This window comes from Zeus faber (genome assembly GCF_960531495.2).
Source record: "Zeus faber genome assembly, chromosome: 22".
NCBI classification, from domain to species: Eukaryota; Metazoa; Chordata; class Actinopteri; order Zeiformes; family Zeidae; genus Zeus; species Zeus faber.
Window position 1 is genome coordinate 2702768 of NC_137209.1, and position 17111 is coordinate 2719878.

A 17111-nucleotide genomic window follows, 5' to 3' on the forward strand; every position below is an offset into this window, starting at 1 on the left:
TAGCAACTACTAACTAAAATATAAGTACTACTAACTTTTAAAAAGTGACTAGTTCGTTTTATGGATTATATGTTGAAACGACGCGCCATAGAAACCAGACACCCAAGTGCGTCCCTCCTTCCTTCCCGCCCTACCTCTCCGCCCCTCCGCCGCGCTCCTGCTGAAAAGCCGTGAAATTCCTCCGGAGTTTGAATCTTTTGTCCCGATCGTTTCTTTTCAAGAACGAACGGGCTTTCTACAAGAGGGGAGGGGGGCTAGTCGAACTAAAGCAGCCGCGATCGAGGTTGGAACGGGGAACAGACGGAGCAGAGGAGGAAGGAGAATAAAAGGAGCTACGAGGCAACTTTTGGGCATTGTTTCGTCATTATGTGGGAAATCTGATCTGCGCGGTTGTGTGAATGAACGATATATATATATTTTGTTTTCTGCGCATGCGGTAAGTGGTTGGTGAAGTTTTTATTTATATATATCTATATCTATACACACACACACACACACACACACACACATATATATATATATATGTGTGTGTGTGTGTGTGTGTGTGTGTTTCAAGACACACGTTTTTTATTAGTAATAATAAGAGAGAAATTCGCTCACTGGTGTTAGAACTTAGTCTTTCCACTTTTTCTTGAAGATAGGCTTTAGTAAGTAAGAACATTTTTCTTACTTAATCCATACACTGTAAATGACCTCAGCGTTTGCAACGTCACACGGTACTCGGCCCATGACAGCGTCTTTAGCGGGATTTTTTTGTTGTTGTTGTTGTTTTACTTTTCTTAACGTGGTTAAACCCAATCAACGCCATACGCTGAAAATGATTTTACGCGTCTCCAACGTCAGCGGGCTAGGACCGAACGTCTTTTGTAAGTTACATTTAACTTTTTAACGTGCCATCATGTCACACGCTGGCCCTAACCCGCTTGCGGTTCCCCGGACCCCATCGCCTGTTGGCTCTGATGTGTTTCGTTATAACGCGGCGATCCGGGCATTAATGAAGTATCTTTGTATTCTATCTGTGGAATTTTGGACATGTCATTTCTAACAATAAAGATCTCAGATTGGGGTCTCGGAGACAAAGTCTTAAATCAAACTGGGTTCTGTGGCCTAATGCGTATTGAGAGTCCTTGATTTGGAAAAAGGTGGAGAATCACCGCCAGTGACGTTGAAAACGCCAACGTCATCAACAACGTATGGAGTTGGCATGGTGGACAGCTTGGTGCAGGTCTCCATCTCCCACTGGTGCAGGCCATAAATGCCAGATTTGAATGAAAATTACTTTTATATATGTAGATGATTTTTTTAAATTAATTTTTAAACCTTTTTAACACAAGTATGTTGTATAACCAAATGTTATGTTTCTCATGGAGAAAATGTATGTACATCACTTATCATCCTCAGATATTCCAAGCCAATGGATTCTGAATTGTAGAGTCAGTGGGAAAAAACGTGGTATCGCCGTGTCCCTAAACTTGGATGACACGATGGTCTCGTTCTGCCATCTGTAAAGGGAGACGGACCGCTACCCTGAAACCAAACATTGATGGAAGGAGAGAAAGAGAGGGAGAGGGAGCACAAGGAGGAGAAGGAGAGCGACGAGGCAGAGGACAGGAAGAGTGACGATGATGACGCCACCGCCGAGGAGGAAGACGAAGCTGCGGACGTCGAGGGAGCGGCGATGGCGTGGCAGGAGGGCCACTGCGAGGATGACTTGGGTCTTCCCATCATGCACTGGGAGGCACTCAGTTTGCACATTGCAGAGCTGGAGAAGCAGGAGCAGCTGCGAAAACAGAAAAGGACAAAGGTCGGTAGCCACAGCCCTCAACACATTTTTTCCTGGGTTGTTCAGTAAGGCCCGAATCTAACCTAATGTTTCTGCCAAACACCTGCCAATTAAAGTTTAGGCATTAGATTAGGGATGGCTACGTTTAGATAGCAGGGTAGAGATAGTTGTGTTGATGTATTATGTTAAGAGATGGTTTATGTGTTAGTTTAGACATGGTTATGTTTAACCATTAGGTTTAGAGATGGTTAAGTTTAGGTATTGGGTTAGACATGGTTCAGTGTAACTTAGGTTACATTTAGTTGCACTATGCTTACTTAGTCAATTTGTTAAAGAAATGTGAAATGTCAGACTTTAAACTGATGGAGGAATTAACATTATCTGAAGAAGCATACATGTATAAACTGGAATATGTGGAGTGCAATTTTGCGAGTGTATATTGTTAAATTTGTCCCCAATTAAAAAGGCTGGATTGCTGCGAGAATGAAACCTACCTACATGATCGGTGAGCGTAAATTGGGAGTAATGTTAAAAGTCCTGAATCTTTCCTTTAAGTATAGGTACAGTATGTGATGACAAATGGTCCGGTTAAGGGATAGGATTAGAGATTGTTGAGTTGAGGTATGAGGCTAGAGATGGTTATGGTTAGGTAATTGTTTAGATTAGCTATTGGGTTAGAGAATAAAAGTTAGTTTATGTCGCCATGGTGTAGGGTGGGGACCTTAAGGGGCATCATTTGGGGCTAAAGTGGCAACAATACGCTCGGCTCAACTGGCTCTGGCAATATTGTCCATTCCATCCTTTTTCCGTTGTCAGTGAAGGAAACGCCTTTTGGCTGTTGTTTCTCTCGGTCAGACATTTAGTTCCCTTGAGCGGGGGAGAGCCCCGGTCTGCTGGAGAGAGGACAGGGAGCGAGAGAGTCCTGGGATCTGGGAGGACCGAGAGGAAGACTCCCACATGACGGCACTTACATCTCGGTAAAGAAACATCTGCCTCTTATATGTAAAACTTGTATGTGGTATGTCACCAAGTTGTGAAATTCATCACAATACTTGTGATGAATTTCCGCCCAACTGAAGGACTGGTCGCAAAAACTACTTACTTAAATAAGCTATAAATCAGTAGTAAAAATCAGCAGTGCTGATTTAAGCGATCAATATGTATATTTTTTTTACATCGTAATAGTCTCCGTCGTAATAATCCATAATCCACACTGATCAACATGGACCAAAGCCATAAATTGATGCGGTAACTGCAATAAATTCAGGAAAATAAAGTGTAATGATTCAAAGCCAAGTAAAGAGAATAAATCATAATTGCATGTCACCAATATTGGGAATTATGGAAAACAAGAACATTATGATTGTTGAAGGGTTTTGATATGGATTATACTGTACAAAATGACAGAACGGTGGCTTTTTTTTATGTCTTTCTTTTGGCACATTGAATTCATCTCGAAAATGAAGAATAGATACTATATATAGATTGACTGACCTAGAAATGCGGCTCCAACAATCTTACTTAGCAAAAACAATTTATTTATGTGTAATAAGTCACTTTTTGCAGAAAACAGCAGGCTTACAATGCATTCCTACAATATGTTGCCTCCACTGTTTGGGTTGTGGGCAGGGATTATTAATAGTAATCTTAATAAGGAATATTATTTATTTTCCTACAGTTTCTATGGTTTCTACATGCATACACTAACCTGAAGATGAATCTTATTTATATATAATGATATTCTGATTTATGGGTAAAGCTGCGTAGAATCCCGTGCCCCTTCTAAAATCCAGATTTCCAATTTATTTCCTGCCACATCCTTCTCAGCCTTCAGACGCAGGTCAATCTGCAGCTGTGCTTCATCAACAACAGTGAAAGTGAGGAAGAGGAGGAGCGCGAAGAAGAAAGCAACAAGAAGGTAAGTCGTGTCTGCTCCCGCTGCCCTTGCTGGGCATTGAAATTACACCTTTTTTTTATAGTGTTAACCAAATGCACTCACAGTGGAGGTTTTTATTTTTATTGTAAAAATAAATGTGAATATCCTTTTGTTAAAAATGATTTTATTTTAAATCTAGGGAGGTGTCTATGATGGGGCAGCTGGTATCAATGGGCTAGCAGGGCAAAGCCCTCCCCATATTTTTGAGAAAAAGATGAAATAAGTTTAAAACAAACTACCCTCGTCAAGCACATATGTACTCATATTCCATGTCTACTTTGACCATGCAGGGTCTAAATAAAGTCAGGTTGAGGCCTGAGGGTCTAATTCCTCATTAGCCCCAGGCTCTGCAAATCATTCTGCATATCAGCCTATCACAGTGTTGCATGTTGCATAAATTACATGGTGACACGCTCTCCTTAATTTGAATAGATTAATTCCATCGGTAGTATAAACAAAATGGCGTGCACAAGCAGAACTCTGCAGAGTGAAAAGTTCGGCTCTGAATCAGTGAGAATTTAGAATAAAGTGGCTAGCATTGTCATCAATATGAACGAGGTGGACTACTTGATCAAAAATCCACTTTCTTGTTTTACAAAACATTTTATCTGAAAAAATACAAAAGCAGTAATACAGTCTATATATCTCCTGTCAGCTTGAGGAAGGTTCCAGCATTACTGAGACACAACAAACTGGTGTTGTGGATGATGTGGTTGTGATGTGGATAGTGTTTTTATATAGTAATATTAATGTTGTGCTAAATGTTGTGGACACATGATCATTACATCAAGGTGTATTTCTCTACTTAAGCTGCTTTCACACATACAATCCGGACAATGTCTGGATAATCAGGTCTGGACATTGTGCCGGATTTGCCCTTTCACACATGTAGCACACAACCTGAGATTGTCAGTGTCGGATGCGTTTACACTACCTGGAAATACTGCGTTTGCTTTAGATTAGGGATGGAACCTGGCTCAGTAACCATCAAAGACCATTTGTACCAAAACTGTGTGACCTTGGAGATGGAATCCTGGGAAAGTGGGTTTTATAGTTTCACTGCTGTAACATGTAGAGTCTTTGAAATACTGTATGTCTGCAGTGTGAGTTATTGACAGATATTAGACTTTTATTTAGCCCTCCCATCCAATATCACCACAAGCCGCCACTGGTTCTATGTATGTATTTTTAAAGCAGTACATGACGTTTTTAAGTCATTATTATCAATGTAGGGGAAAAAAAGATTATTTAGGAACCGGTTTTGTAAGTCCATGTATTTTTGTCAGAAGCTGTTGGGTATCTCTCCCCTTCTCCATCTCCATCCCGTTATTTTTAATTTTCCAAAGAGAGCATTGGTTCAAGTCCCCAGACAGACCACACCTCCAGTGCCTTCCATGCCACAGAAAAGTAGACCTTCCAGGGGCTTCAGGAATGCCCTACGGTCCCTGCGAGACAAGCTGAGGACCGATCAGAAACAAAAGGTGAGAGATGGAGAAACGGGGAACTGTGATTGGAGAAAGGTAAGAGAAGGAAGGGGAGGAGAGGGCTGTCTGGGTAAAATGCTTTAAAGTGACCTCACTAGATCCCTCATATCCAGCTGGTTTCCAAATCTGAATGTGGGTTCTTCAACATTTTAGCCCATGTAAAATGGTGTGTGTGTGTGTGTGTGTGTGCGTGCGTGCGTGCGTGCGTGCGTGCGTGCGTGCGTGCGTGCGTGCGTGCGCAGTATGAGAAAGCGAAAGTTATATAGCCTTATCTAGCAATATTATGAAATAGTAATTTGGCATCCTCATTATAAGTGTTGTAATTATTTATTACTTTTCTGTATTTTTAAACATTTAAGGTTTAGCCAAGTGCTTAATGCATTCCCTGCTTCTGCCATCCAATTGGACATATAAATTGTTACTGTTACATAAAATACTGTACCTCACGGTTTAGGGTGCAAAAATATTGTTGGCATTTTCATTATTGCCTCTCCTCCACTACCTCTGCAGACCACTAGGGGTGCTGACCACCATATAAAAACCTTTAAATTTGATCGTTACGTAGCATTTAATAGAAATGCTGAAAAATACTAATATTTGCCAGACAAACCTTGAAACATAAAATTGTTTTTAATTCATGTTTGGGAAAACATCTGAAAAAAGTTTGAATCATGAGAGCAAACAGCCCAACATACACATAAACATCACACCCCAAAGATTGCTAGGATTAAGTGGCAACAATTTACTGTTGGAGCTAAAGTTTTTCTCTTAACGTTGCTAGGAGCCAAGACAATCTGACTGAATAGCTTTCGTACACTCGCTATATCTAATGGATCAACCAATCTGTGAAACGTAGAGCGCTTCAGGATCATTACAGAATGTGACATTTCTTTTTTATCCACAGAGCAAGAATCACTGATGTAACAATATTTAAACATTATTTAAACACATCAATACTAAAGAAAAAAGGACAACGCTTAATAAAAACAGAAAAGCGGCCTGGCAATCGATTGCCTTTCCACTTAAGCTCATCCAAAAGTAAATATCCGCACGTTCCATTTATACTAAATTGCGTTCCCTTAATTTTTTATTTTTTATTTTTTTAAGAAACTGATAAAAAATGTACATCAAAATCCTGATTTATTTAAATCAGGTTATTTTCCTTCAGAGAAAGGGAGAAAAAATAATCAGTATAAAATATGTAGGCACCTACTATGCAGTTGTAGAAATTAAGATTGAGATTTTATTTTAGTGCAAAATTATATTGTATTTATTTATTGTACTTACTATTTATTCTACTACTATTTTAGAACCTGTTTTTGGCTGTGGTTGTTTGTTTGCTGAGGTTGTTTTGTTTTGTTTCTCTGTCTTTTAACGCACTCATCAGGAGTAGCACTACTAATTTTGTTGTATTCTATACAAAGACAAACTATCTACTGTGTCTAGTCAAACATTAAAATAATAAATCACATGCTATTGGTTCGATTAATCACATTTTTTAAATGTACAGGTACTCCTCACTTAAAGACCGAGTTCCTCGGACCAGGTCGTTCAGCAAATTGGTCAATAAGCGAGGACCCGTGTTATTTCATGGTAAGAGGGCGTGGCGCTTGCGAACGCGAGTGTAGTGAATACTGGCAGACTGCGGGTACGAGACTGAGAACAGTGATGAGATGAGATGTATATAGTGTTTATTGTATATATAGTATATATAGTGAATATAATATATATAGTGTATATATATAGTATATATAGTGTTTATTTCGTGTATATAGTGTATGTAGTATATATAGTGTATATTGTATATAAAGGGTGATGCGCAATGAGATGCTTGACGCTGAGACGCCGCTCACGCCGCGGTATTGTATGCAGTGTACAATACAGACTGGCCGGCGAGCTGGTTGTAAGTCTGAACAGGAAAGTCGTTAAGTGAGGAGTACCTGACCCCAAAGAAAGATATTTCTATCTAAAAAGCTGTGCAGTGCCCTACTATGCTTTGATTATTGAAAATAATGATCCTCATCAAAATTGATCAAAGTTCATCAAAGTTTAATGACATGCCTTTAATGACAATTTAATTGCATGCCTTTTACACAAAATGCTGTATTAAAACACGGAAAACAATCAAACAAAACTGAAGTCTGTGTCCCATGAAGCCTTTCATGTTTAAACGTTTGTAATTTTGAATGTTGGTTTAAAGTATTCGAGTCAAAGTGTTGTTGCACTTAGTTTTAAAACTGTGTAACTACATGTTAGACAAAGTGGCACCAGCGGACGTAAAAGAGCAACTTGTTAGGTTCCGGTTGTAAAGGAGAATATCTGTTGAATATCTGTAGGAATCTTGAGTTTTCTGGGAGAAGCGACTAAAGGGGAGCGGGGCAGTAGGTCTCTGGAGGGAGAGTTGGCAGCAGGTTGCAGTTGCTTTCACCGTCATTCGACCATAGAAAACGTTTGTGTCAAACTCAGAAAATGTTTTAGCGGCGTGAAAACATATTGCATTAACTTTGACAACCCTGATAGGTTCATTTCTGTCATGTTTTCGATTTGTTTCTTGTTTACTCAAACGCAAACAACTGACAAAACAGGCACACGATATTTTAATGAGGAAGATGGCAATAAACACATATTTACATTTACATTTACATTTAGTCATTTAGCAGACGCGACAGAGATTAGTCTAACAACAACATTAGTGTAACAATAAATACTGCAAGGTGGTGCTAAGTAATTGTAGGTTAGGACAGGAGGTACTCACTGAAGAGCTGGGTCTTCAAGTGCTTCTTAAAGACAGAGAGGGAGGTCCCCGCTCTGGTCATTTTTGGCAGCTCGTTCCACCAACGTGGAACTACAAATGAGAATAGCCTGGATTGCCGTGGCTGTATGGCCGGCAGAGCCAGGCGACGCTCATTCGACGAGCGCAGCATCCGGGGGGCAACATGTGCTCTTAGAAGAGCATTTAAGTAGGCGGGAGCATTCCCAGCAATCACTCTGTAGGCCAGCATCAGAGACTTGAACTTGATGCGGGCGGCTACAGGTAACCAGTGGAGCTCGATGAGCAGCGGAGTGACATGTGCCCTCTTTGGCTGGTTGAACACCAGTCGCGCCGCCGCATTCTGTATCATCTGTAGTGGCTTCACCGCACAGGCCGGCAAGCCTGTTAAGAGGGCGTTGCAGTAGTCGAGACGGGACATCACCAAGGTTTGTAGCAGCAGTTGAGTGGCATATTGGGTCAGGTACGGCCTGACTTTTCGGATGTTGAGTAGTGCGAAGCGGCAGGACCGGGAGACGGCGGCAACATGGTCCGAGAATGTCAGTTGGTCATCAATAATGACACCAAGATTCCTTGCAGCCTTGGTAGGAACAAGAGATAGAGAGTCGATTTTAATATCAATGTTGTGATAAATACCTTGTTTGGCCGGGAAGACCAGCAGTTCCGTTTTCGCCAGATTTAGTTGAAGATGATAATCCTTCATCCATGTGGATATGTCAGCGAGGCAATCCGAGATCCGCGTCGATACAGTAGGGTCGTCGGGCGCGAAGGACAGATAGAGTTGAGTATCATCCGCATAGCAGTGATATGAAAAGCTATGTGAGCGGATGAGGGGGGGTACGTGTGGGGACGGTAGCTCAGGAGGTAGAGCTGGTGGTCTAGTGATCTAATGGTTGCTGGTTCGATCCCAGGCTCCTCCTGCTAGCATGCTGTAGTGTCCTTGAGCAAGACACTTAACCCCTCATTGCTCCTGATGGCTGCGTCCGTCGGTGTTTGAACAATTGTAAGTCGCTTTGGATAAAAGCGTCTGCTAAATGACGAAATGTAATGTAAATGTAATGATCGGGCCCAGTGAGGTGGTGTATATGGCAAAGAGGAGGGGTCCTATCACCGAGCCTTGGGGCACCCCTGTGGTGAGGTTGTGAGGCACAGACAGCTGGCCTCGCCATGTCACAATGAACGAGCGCCCAGTAAGGTAAGATTCGAACCAGGAAAGTGCACTGCCCGTTATGCCCATACTTGAGAGTATGGACAGGAGTATGCAATGATTGACAGTGTCAAAAGCAGCTGATAAGTCTAGCAGAATGAGAACCGAGGATTTGGCAGCAGCTCTAGCAGTTTTTAAGGCCTCTGTCACAGACAACAGGGCTGTTTCGGTGGAGTGACCACTTTTGAAGCCAGATTGAAGTGTATCAAGAAGGTTGTTTCTTGACAGGTACTCTGTAACCTGTCTAGAGACCGCCCTCTCTAAGGTTTTGGAAAGGAATGGGAGGAGAGAGACCGGCCGATAGTTTTCTACTTGATTGGGATCGAGTGAGGGTTTTTTTGAGCAGTGGTGCGACCCGTGCCGCTTTACATTTACATTTACATTTAGTAATTTAGCAGTCGCTTTTATCCAAAGCGACTTACAAGGGAGAATAACATTCAAGCTACATTGCGACAGAGATTAGTGTAACAACAACATTCGTGTAACAATAAATACTGCAAGGTGGTGCGAAGTAATTGCCGGCGTGACAGTCGGTGATATGGCTTGAAGGAGGTTAGATGGGATCGGATCTAGCGGACAGGTAGTAGGACGGCTACATGTTAGTAGTTTAGATACCTCACTTTCAGCGAGGGGGGTGAAACCAGGGAACGATGAGCCTAGGGCTGGAGAAGACAGGTTGTGAGTAAGTTGTTTAGTGAATTGGCTGCTGATGGCTGCCACTTTGTTAGTAAAAAAGGAGGCAAGGCAGTCAGCAGTGAGGTTAGTAGCTGGGGGAGGTGGTGGAGGGTAAAGCAGAGACTTGAAGATGGCGAATAACTTACATGTGTCTGTGGCACCGTTGATCCTATCGTTGAAGAAGGCCTTCTTGGCAGCAGTGATGCTGGAAGAGAAGGAGGACAGCAGTGTCTGGTAGCTTGCAAGATCCTCAATTGTTTTGGATTTGTGCCATTTCCTCTCAGCTGCTCTGAGGTCAGTGGGCGTTGTCCGGAGGGTGTCAGTCAGCCAAGGGTGCGACTGGGTTGATCGAGCAGGTCTGGTGGACATATATTCAGACAAGATCATCAAATTGTACACATTAATATGTTTATTTTTTTCACTGTATTTGCAATGCACAACTTATCATACCGAAGTAAAGCCAGCTATGGTTCCCTTGTCAGAGCTGAATAGTGACCCTTTAAGCCATGCGTCATCCTCATTAGTTGCTATGGTAACCTAGCCAACGTCTTTTCCAGACACTTTTCCTCTGAACACTATTATATGCCGGAAGTTAACTAGGCTGGCGGGAATAAGCCTTGCTGACGGCATAGGATTTTGTGGAAATACACCCAAGGGTTCTGTCTGTTTGGGGTGGGCAGTGATCTTTATCCTTTAGACTTGCTATAACGGCAGATGAGCTCAGGATGTAATTTGTATATCTACTCTGTTCAAAGTGTTCTTCCAGAATTAACCTTTCTATTCCCAGTCCTTCTAACCAATCACTTTCAATATCGTCAAGAGTCATATTCTTAGAGATGACAAAGAACCACCTACTTAGATCTGTTGAGGTGAATTTCAAGTTTTCATGTTCTGTAAAAGTACAGGAAAAGGTGATTCCATTTTTCCATAAACATTTTTCTCTGCCCTTCCTTTTTCCTATGAAAGACGTTTGCAATTTATCTATTGACTAAATAGTTGACTAAAAAACTATTGACAAAAATTAGTACAATAAACCTCAGAAGTATAATCATTTTTGCGCTCTTGGGTTATCATTTTCTTTGCATCAACCAATAACACTATAGAATACATAGGTATCTAAATTCAGAATTGCCTTGGAGGTCCGATTAAACTGTCCTTTTTGGCCTTTGTTTCAGAAAGTTACAAAGGTATTTATTTTTGCAAATTGAGTGCAAACTAACCGGGAGTTTAGTTTCATTCACCGGGACCCGCTCTGAGCCACACTGCTGCCCTAAATACTGCCCTATTTAATATATAATGTGTTAAAAAGACTCTCTTTCCTCCAGTATCCAGTCCGTCACGATGCTCTGTTTAAGGCAAGGCATTTTGAACGCTCCGACCTGCAGCCCTTGGATGCCAAGGAGCTGAATGCCTTCTGTATCTCCCTCACCCAAGCCATACAAGGTGCGTACATACACACACACTTCCCATATAAGAATACTGTGGGAAGGATGCTTGTTCAGTCACTGAAATCTTTGAACACACATGAAAATGGAAAATATACTAAAAAAGATCATTTTAATGGTAAGATCAGCAGTGTTTTATTCGCTTGTCGGCCCTTCACTCCGAGACCTGTCAATCTGGACGGACTTTCATAGATGAACATACACACTGTATGTTGCATACTGCAGCGAGCTAGGGCTTCTTTGAGCAAGCAAGAGATTTGATTTTCTCAACCAAGTGTGATCTTTATTACCCAGAGTGCTGAGCATTTAACCCCCACAGTTCTTCAATCTCTTCTCACAAAGTTGCCATCTTCCATCCCACTTCTGACACCACTATAGAGAGCTAGGGCTTCTTCGAGCTAGCAAGACGCAGGGGGATTTGATTTCCCAACCAAGCGTAATATTTTTAACTCAGAAAGCTCAGCATTTAACCACCATTCTGTTATCACGGCAGGCAGGTCACTAATGGCACACACACTGTCACTCCTGGTGCAATAATCTTAACGCATAAAAGTAATAATCTATCATAACACATGTAACATGGCTAACTAACACTAACAACGACATAACAATTAACAATACTGTAACTAAGAGCACATAAAACAATCCCTTTCCCCAACAACCCCTAAACACACAATAAACCCCCCGGCCACCTCTGGTTCGGGGGGAGGGCCATACACCAAGTCCACAGGGGTGCGTAGCTCGCCTCTAACATGAGGGGTGCCGGAGTGCACTTAACTTGGGGATTCTTGCACCGCTGTCCGATATGCCCAAAGGACCAAGGACAACTGAAGATCCCAATCTCGCTACTGGTGGCTCATCAGAATAGCGAGTTGGGTCGCCAAGGTGCGGTTGAAACGTTCGACTAATCCGTCACTCTGTGGGTGCAGCAGCGTAGTCCAGGTCTTTTTAACGCCCAGGCGGCGGCAGACCTCTGCAGACCTCTCGGTGTGTGGCGGCACTCTGGTTGGGAACAGTGTAGGCTTCAGGCAATTTGGTAAAGTAGTCCATGGCTACTAGGATATAGCGGTTGCCCCATTCTGTGGCTGGAAAGGACCCCAAGATGTCCACGGCCACCCGCTCCATGGGAGCCCCCACTGCTGCAGAGGGGTGTGAGAACGTCGAGGCGGCCCTTTCTGAGCGGTGCAGGTGTCACACAGGTGGACGTGGAGCTCCACGTCTTGACGACACCCTGTCCAGTAGAAGCGTCTTGGTGACCCCGAAGTGACCAACCCCTGCCGAGCCATGGATGAGCTGGAGTACTCTGGAACATAGCTGGCGGGGCACCAGGAGCTGGAAGAGGGATAGGCCAGCACAGGAGCCTTGATGAGTGCCGACCGCAGCTTTGTGAAGGCACAGGAGCATTCCTCCCCCCACTGGAACGCCTGGCCCTACTGTGTCAGCTGGTGTAGAGGGCTGGCAATAGTGGTAAAGTCTTTAACGAACCATTGGTAATAGGAAGCCAGCCCCAGGAAGCTTCACAGCTCTTCCACGTCACGAGGAACAGGCCAGTCTTTCACCGCTGCTACCTTGGCTGGTTAGACGAGACAGCGGTCCCGGGGGATGCCGGCCAGGACCCTGTCCATCAGGCGCTCAAAGGTAGCTTGAGCATTGCAAAGACTGAATGGCATTACTTTGAACTGCCACAGACCCTGGCCGATGGAAAAGGCAGTCTTTGTGCGTGCCTCTGGCGCCAGATCTACCTGTAGTCGCTGCGCAGGTCGAGGGAGCTGAACCAGCAGGAACCAGCGATGCAGTCGAGGGCGTCGTCAACTCGAGGTAGCGGGTAAGAGTCTTTGCAGGTGACCTCATTGAGCAGGCGGTAGTCAACGCAGAACCGCTACGTGCTGTACTTTTTCCCGACCAGGACCACCGGCGCCGCCCAGGGGCTCGTGGAGGGTTCCTCTTCGTGGAGGGTTCGATGATGCCGGCTTCCACCATCCCTTGGATCGTCTGCTCCGCTGCAGCCCGCTTGGCGAATGGCAGGCGACGAGGGCGGAGGCGGATGGGGCGTGCGTTACCGGTCTCGATGTCATGCTGTACCAAGTTGGTGTGCGTGCAGTCCTCGTCTCTGGCTGCAAAGATGTCAGCAGACAGAGCAGACAGGTCCAGCAACTCTTTCAACTGACCTCTCTGGCCTGCATCCAGTCCTTCGCAGCTTCTGTTGTACAGATCATCGATCATCGGGTCTTGATTGACGGTGGTTGAGGCGGCGAGGCCCTTTTCATTGAGGGTGCTGCAACAGGTCTGCTGGGCAGTGTGTTTTGCTCCACCTCTGGCGGCGACGCGATGGGCTCCCCGGTGGTCGGTAGCCGCCTGGGCTCCGGCAGCGAAGCGACGCGTAGTCCATCCTCACCGATGGTGTGGAGTGCCATGGCTTCAGTATCCAAGTATGGCTCTTGGCACATCCACCACAGCCCCCCACTTGTTCAGCAAGTCCAGCCCGATAATGCAGGCATCTTGTATGTTGGCCAACCAAAACTTGTGGTCAACATCACAGTTAGCAACAGTCACTTGAAGTGCTCTCTTTCCCCGCATTCTGGTGCGTTGTGACTGTCATGATGCAGCGCTTGGTGGGCTCCCAGCCTCTCGGTCTCGGGTTGGTTGTGCCTGGCAGTGTCCCGGGGCGGACAATGGAAATGGTGAAGCCAGTGTGCACCAGGGCTCTGCATAGCGTACTGTTCAGGTTACAGTCCAGATACAGCCCCTGAGCCCGCCCCAGACGTCCGAGCCTCAGGTGCGCTCTGGTAGAGAAGGAGCTTCGTACAGGTGGCAGTTCCTCCGCTGTGCCACCCCGTTCTAGTTTAACGCTGGCTTTGGTGCTGGGCTCTTCGGCGCTGGTGCTGGACAATAGCGTGGGATGTGGCCCGGCTCTCCACATCGGTAGCACCCCCCCATTGGCCGCCTGGCAGTCCTCTCATTGCCTCGCTGAAGCCGTTGTTGTGGGGGTGCACTATTGACCGCACAGACTGCCTCGTCATCGTCGCACTCCACACTGCCTGCTTGGTGCATTCGATGCTTCGTGCTGGGGAAATTATCACTCATCATCAGCATGTGTTCAACCTGTTCAGCTTCTGCTAGAGCCTCGATCAATGATCCCGGGGCGTGCAGGTGGATGTGTTCTCTGAGCCGCTGTGGCCGGAGCCACTTAACAAAAGCTTAAAGTGCGAGCTCTTCCTGCGCCGCACTGTCAAACGTTGGGTAGCCCTGTCGCACGTACAGCCGGAGGTCCGCAATGTAGGCACCCAGGCTCTCTCTTTCCTCTGACGGTTGACCAGCTTGTCCCATGCATCATCGGCGTAGATGCGGCGGCCAAACCGATGCTGTAGCGCACTCTCGATTGTCCGCCAGTCGAGTCGTTCTTGTGGCTGGAGGTCGGTGAGAATCTGCAGGGCTTTTCCTTCCAGAGCGAGGGCGACTTGCACTGCGGTTTCTGCGGAAGTCCAATTATTGAACTGCAGCTGCACTTGGATGAGGTAGGTTCTGGGAGATCTCTGCTCTGGCAGAGATCTCCCACCGTCAGTCGAGGATTGCTGGCCCCAACGCTGGCCGGCGAGTCACTCATTTCCACTTGCTGCTCCGGCGGGGATCTGTCACCATCGGTCGAGGATCGCTGGGCCCATTTGGCAAGCTTCCCGGCGTTCTCTCGGCGTGTGATTTTACTGCTTCTTTGGCCGAGGACCCTCGATGTTTCGCAGGCATATGGTGAGTTCTTCAATCTCTTCTCGCAAAGTTGCCATCTTGCATCCCACTTCTGACACCAATATAGAGAGCTAGGGCTTCTTTGAGCAAGCAAGGGGCAGGGGGATTTGATTTCCCAACCAAGCGTTATCTTTTTACCTCAGAGTGCTCAGCCCTTAACCACCACTCCGTTATCATTGCAGGCAGGTCACTAATGGCACACACACTCTCACTGCATAGGAAAGGGGTGGAGGACAGTTGAATGTCACATATCCAGAGCTGGGGGGGGGGCATGCAGACATTGACTGGATGGCTCAACCCAAGCACCAACAAAAGTAGCACAGTCAGAGAGCAGCACTGATGATCGCCCCCATGAATCAAAACCACAGATGTAATTTTTTATTTTTATTTTTTTAACTCAGAGTGCTCAGCATTTAACGATCACTCTGTTATCACGGCAGACAGGTCACTAATGGCACACATACTCTCACTCCTGGTGCAACAATCTTAACACATAAAAGTAATAACAATCTATCATAACACATTTAACATGGCTAACTTACACTAACAACGGCATAACAATTAACATTACATAACAATTAACATTACTGTAACGAAGAACACATAAAACAATCCCTTTCCCTGACAACCCCAAAACACACAATAAACAAAGCATGCTGGGAAATCTCTGCTCCACCACTATTCCTCAACACGCTACAATACGTTAGCTGTAGCCTTAGCAGTGAGCCAAACCATATTCAGTATGGATTTAGCAGTGGACAGTAAACATGATCCGTTATACTTGCTAGCAGTAAATGGAAAAAGTTGGTTTATTCAACCGATAAGTTTTACATAGGTCGATAAATCAGTCAAATGTATGTAATTTATTTTGACCCAGTCTTAGATTGGTGTAGTTGAGGGTATGTACATATGTTGTTTGTTTGTATTGCTTTGTCACTTGGTTAGCTTTTCTTATTTATTCCAGAATCTACAGAATCTAAGATTGGGATACTTACAGAAAATAGCCAGGGCCAGCAAGGGTTTCACTATACACTTCCAGTCCTTGTGATACAGTATAATGTATATAATATAATATAGTGGGACAACTATCAGTTATAAAATTTCTACATTTCTATATTCTTTAAATTCAGGAACTTAAATGGGGAATGGACTATTAAATCTAAGATTAAGATGCTTGCGTATCTTGGTCGGTGCAAATGTACACTGATATAGAATGGAGGTGGACACATATATACATAGATCAAAGTCTTTGGCGGGAGTTGAACTTGCTTCTGAATATTCCAAACACATTTCTTTGCCCTTGGGGGCCCTGCAGATCTGAGCGCAGAGCTAGTGGCCCTCCTTCAAGCCCGGGACCAGCTGAGGACGGAACAAGATGCCATGCTGCTCGAGGTGCAGGATCTGACGTCACTGTGACCACTTGAGCCTGGACGTGAATTTTTTATTTTTTTTTTCCCAGCCAGAAACGCTTAAATTCCATGAACTGACTTTTTTGTTCAAACGAGAAGCCATTTGTTATTGTCGTTTTTTTATGTTGCATGTGTCGTTTTGTGGGCTAAGAGTCGGTATCCTGTGAATCATTGATAAAATTGTAGTAATCGAAACTTGCATATTAAAAAGGGATTCTTAATTTCAAGCTGCTAATTCAAACAATTAATCCACCGTTGCCCCACCCCCCCTTTTTATTACACAGTCGAGTGATTTTCATATGCTCATACTTGGTAAACACTGTTGAATTTTTTATTCTATTTACCTAGTTGATGAAATAGCCCACAACATTTGGTTTATGTGTACAGTTTATAAAGGACTGAAATAGCTTGTCAACCATTGCCGTGCGTAATTCAATACATGGGACTTGTTGCAAGGAAAAAGTTGAGCTGCACAAAGCCAAAGATGTCGAAATGCGTCACGCCTGGGTCATGTCGAACTTTGAACAATGATGGATGGCTCGGGGTGGGGGTTGTGTGTGTGTGTGTGTGTGTGTTGCACACTGCATAGGAAAGGGGTGGAGGACAGTTGGATGACACATCCAGAGCCGGGGGGGTTACCATAGAGACTAGAGACATTGAC

The 17111-nt window shown here is 44.6% G+C and overlaps 1 protein-coding gene across 3 annotated transcripts; it reads left to right on the top strand.

The window, feature by feature from the left end:
- Positions 1-203: 203 nt before the first annotated feature.
- On the top strand, positions 204-16865 carry LOC307247261 (schwannomin-interacting protein 1). 3 transcript variants are annotated; one of them, XM_080023371.1, is made up of 7 exons: positions 205-436; positions 1402-1804; positions 2639-2760; positions 3611-3701; positions 5066-5200; positions 11181-11298; positions 16357-16865. In XM_080023371.1, the coding sequence occupies exons 2-7, from the start codon at positions 1544-1546 to the stop codon at positions 16455-16457; spliced, it is 828 nt and encodes a 275-aa protein (XP_079879497.1). In that variant the 5' UTR covers positions 205-436; positions 1402-1543; the 3' UTR covers positions 16458-16865. The 3 variants fall into 3 exon arrangements, with proteins under 3 accessions (XP_079879499.1, XP_079879497.1, XP_079879498.1); XM_080023372.1 differs by having other exon boundaries at positions 206-436; positions 1511-1804; XM_080023373.1 differs by lacking the exon at positions 5066-5200 and having other exon boundaries at positions 204-436.
- Positions 16866-17111: the final 246 nt, after the last annotated feature.

Bases quoted from the DNA above. Each gene is read 5' to 3' on its own strand.
- LOC307247261 (XM_080023371.1), top strand. From the start codon at position 1,544: ATGGAAGGAGAGAAAGAGAGGGAGAGGGAGCACAAGGAGGAGAAGGAG. The intron at 3,702-5,065 runs GTAAGTCGTGTC...AATTTTCCAAAG, and splicing joins AAGAAGAAAGCAACAAGAAG to AGAGCATTGGTTCAAGTCCC. The intron at 11,299-16,356 runs GTGCGTACATAC...GGGGCCCTGCAG, and splicing joins CCTCACCCAAGCCATACAAG to ATCTGAGCGCAGAGCTAGTG.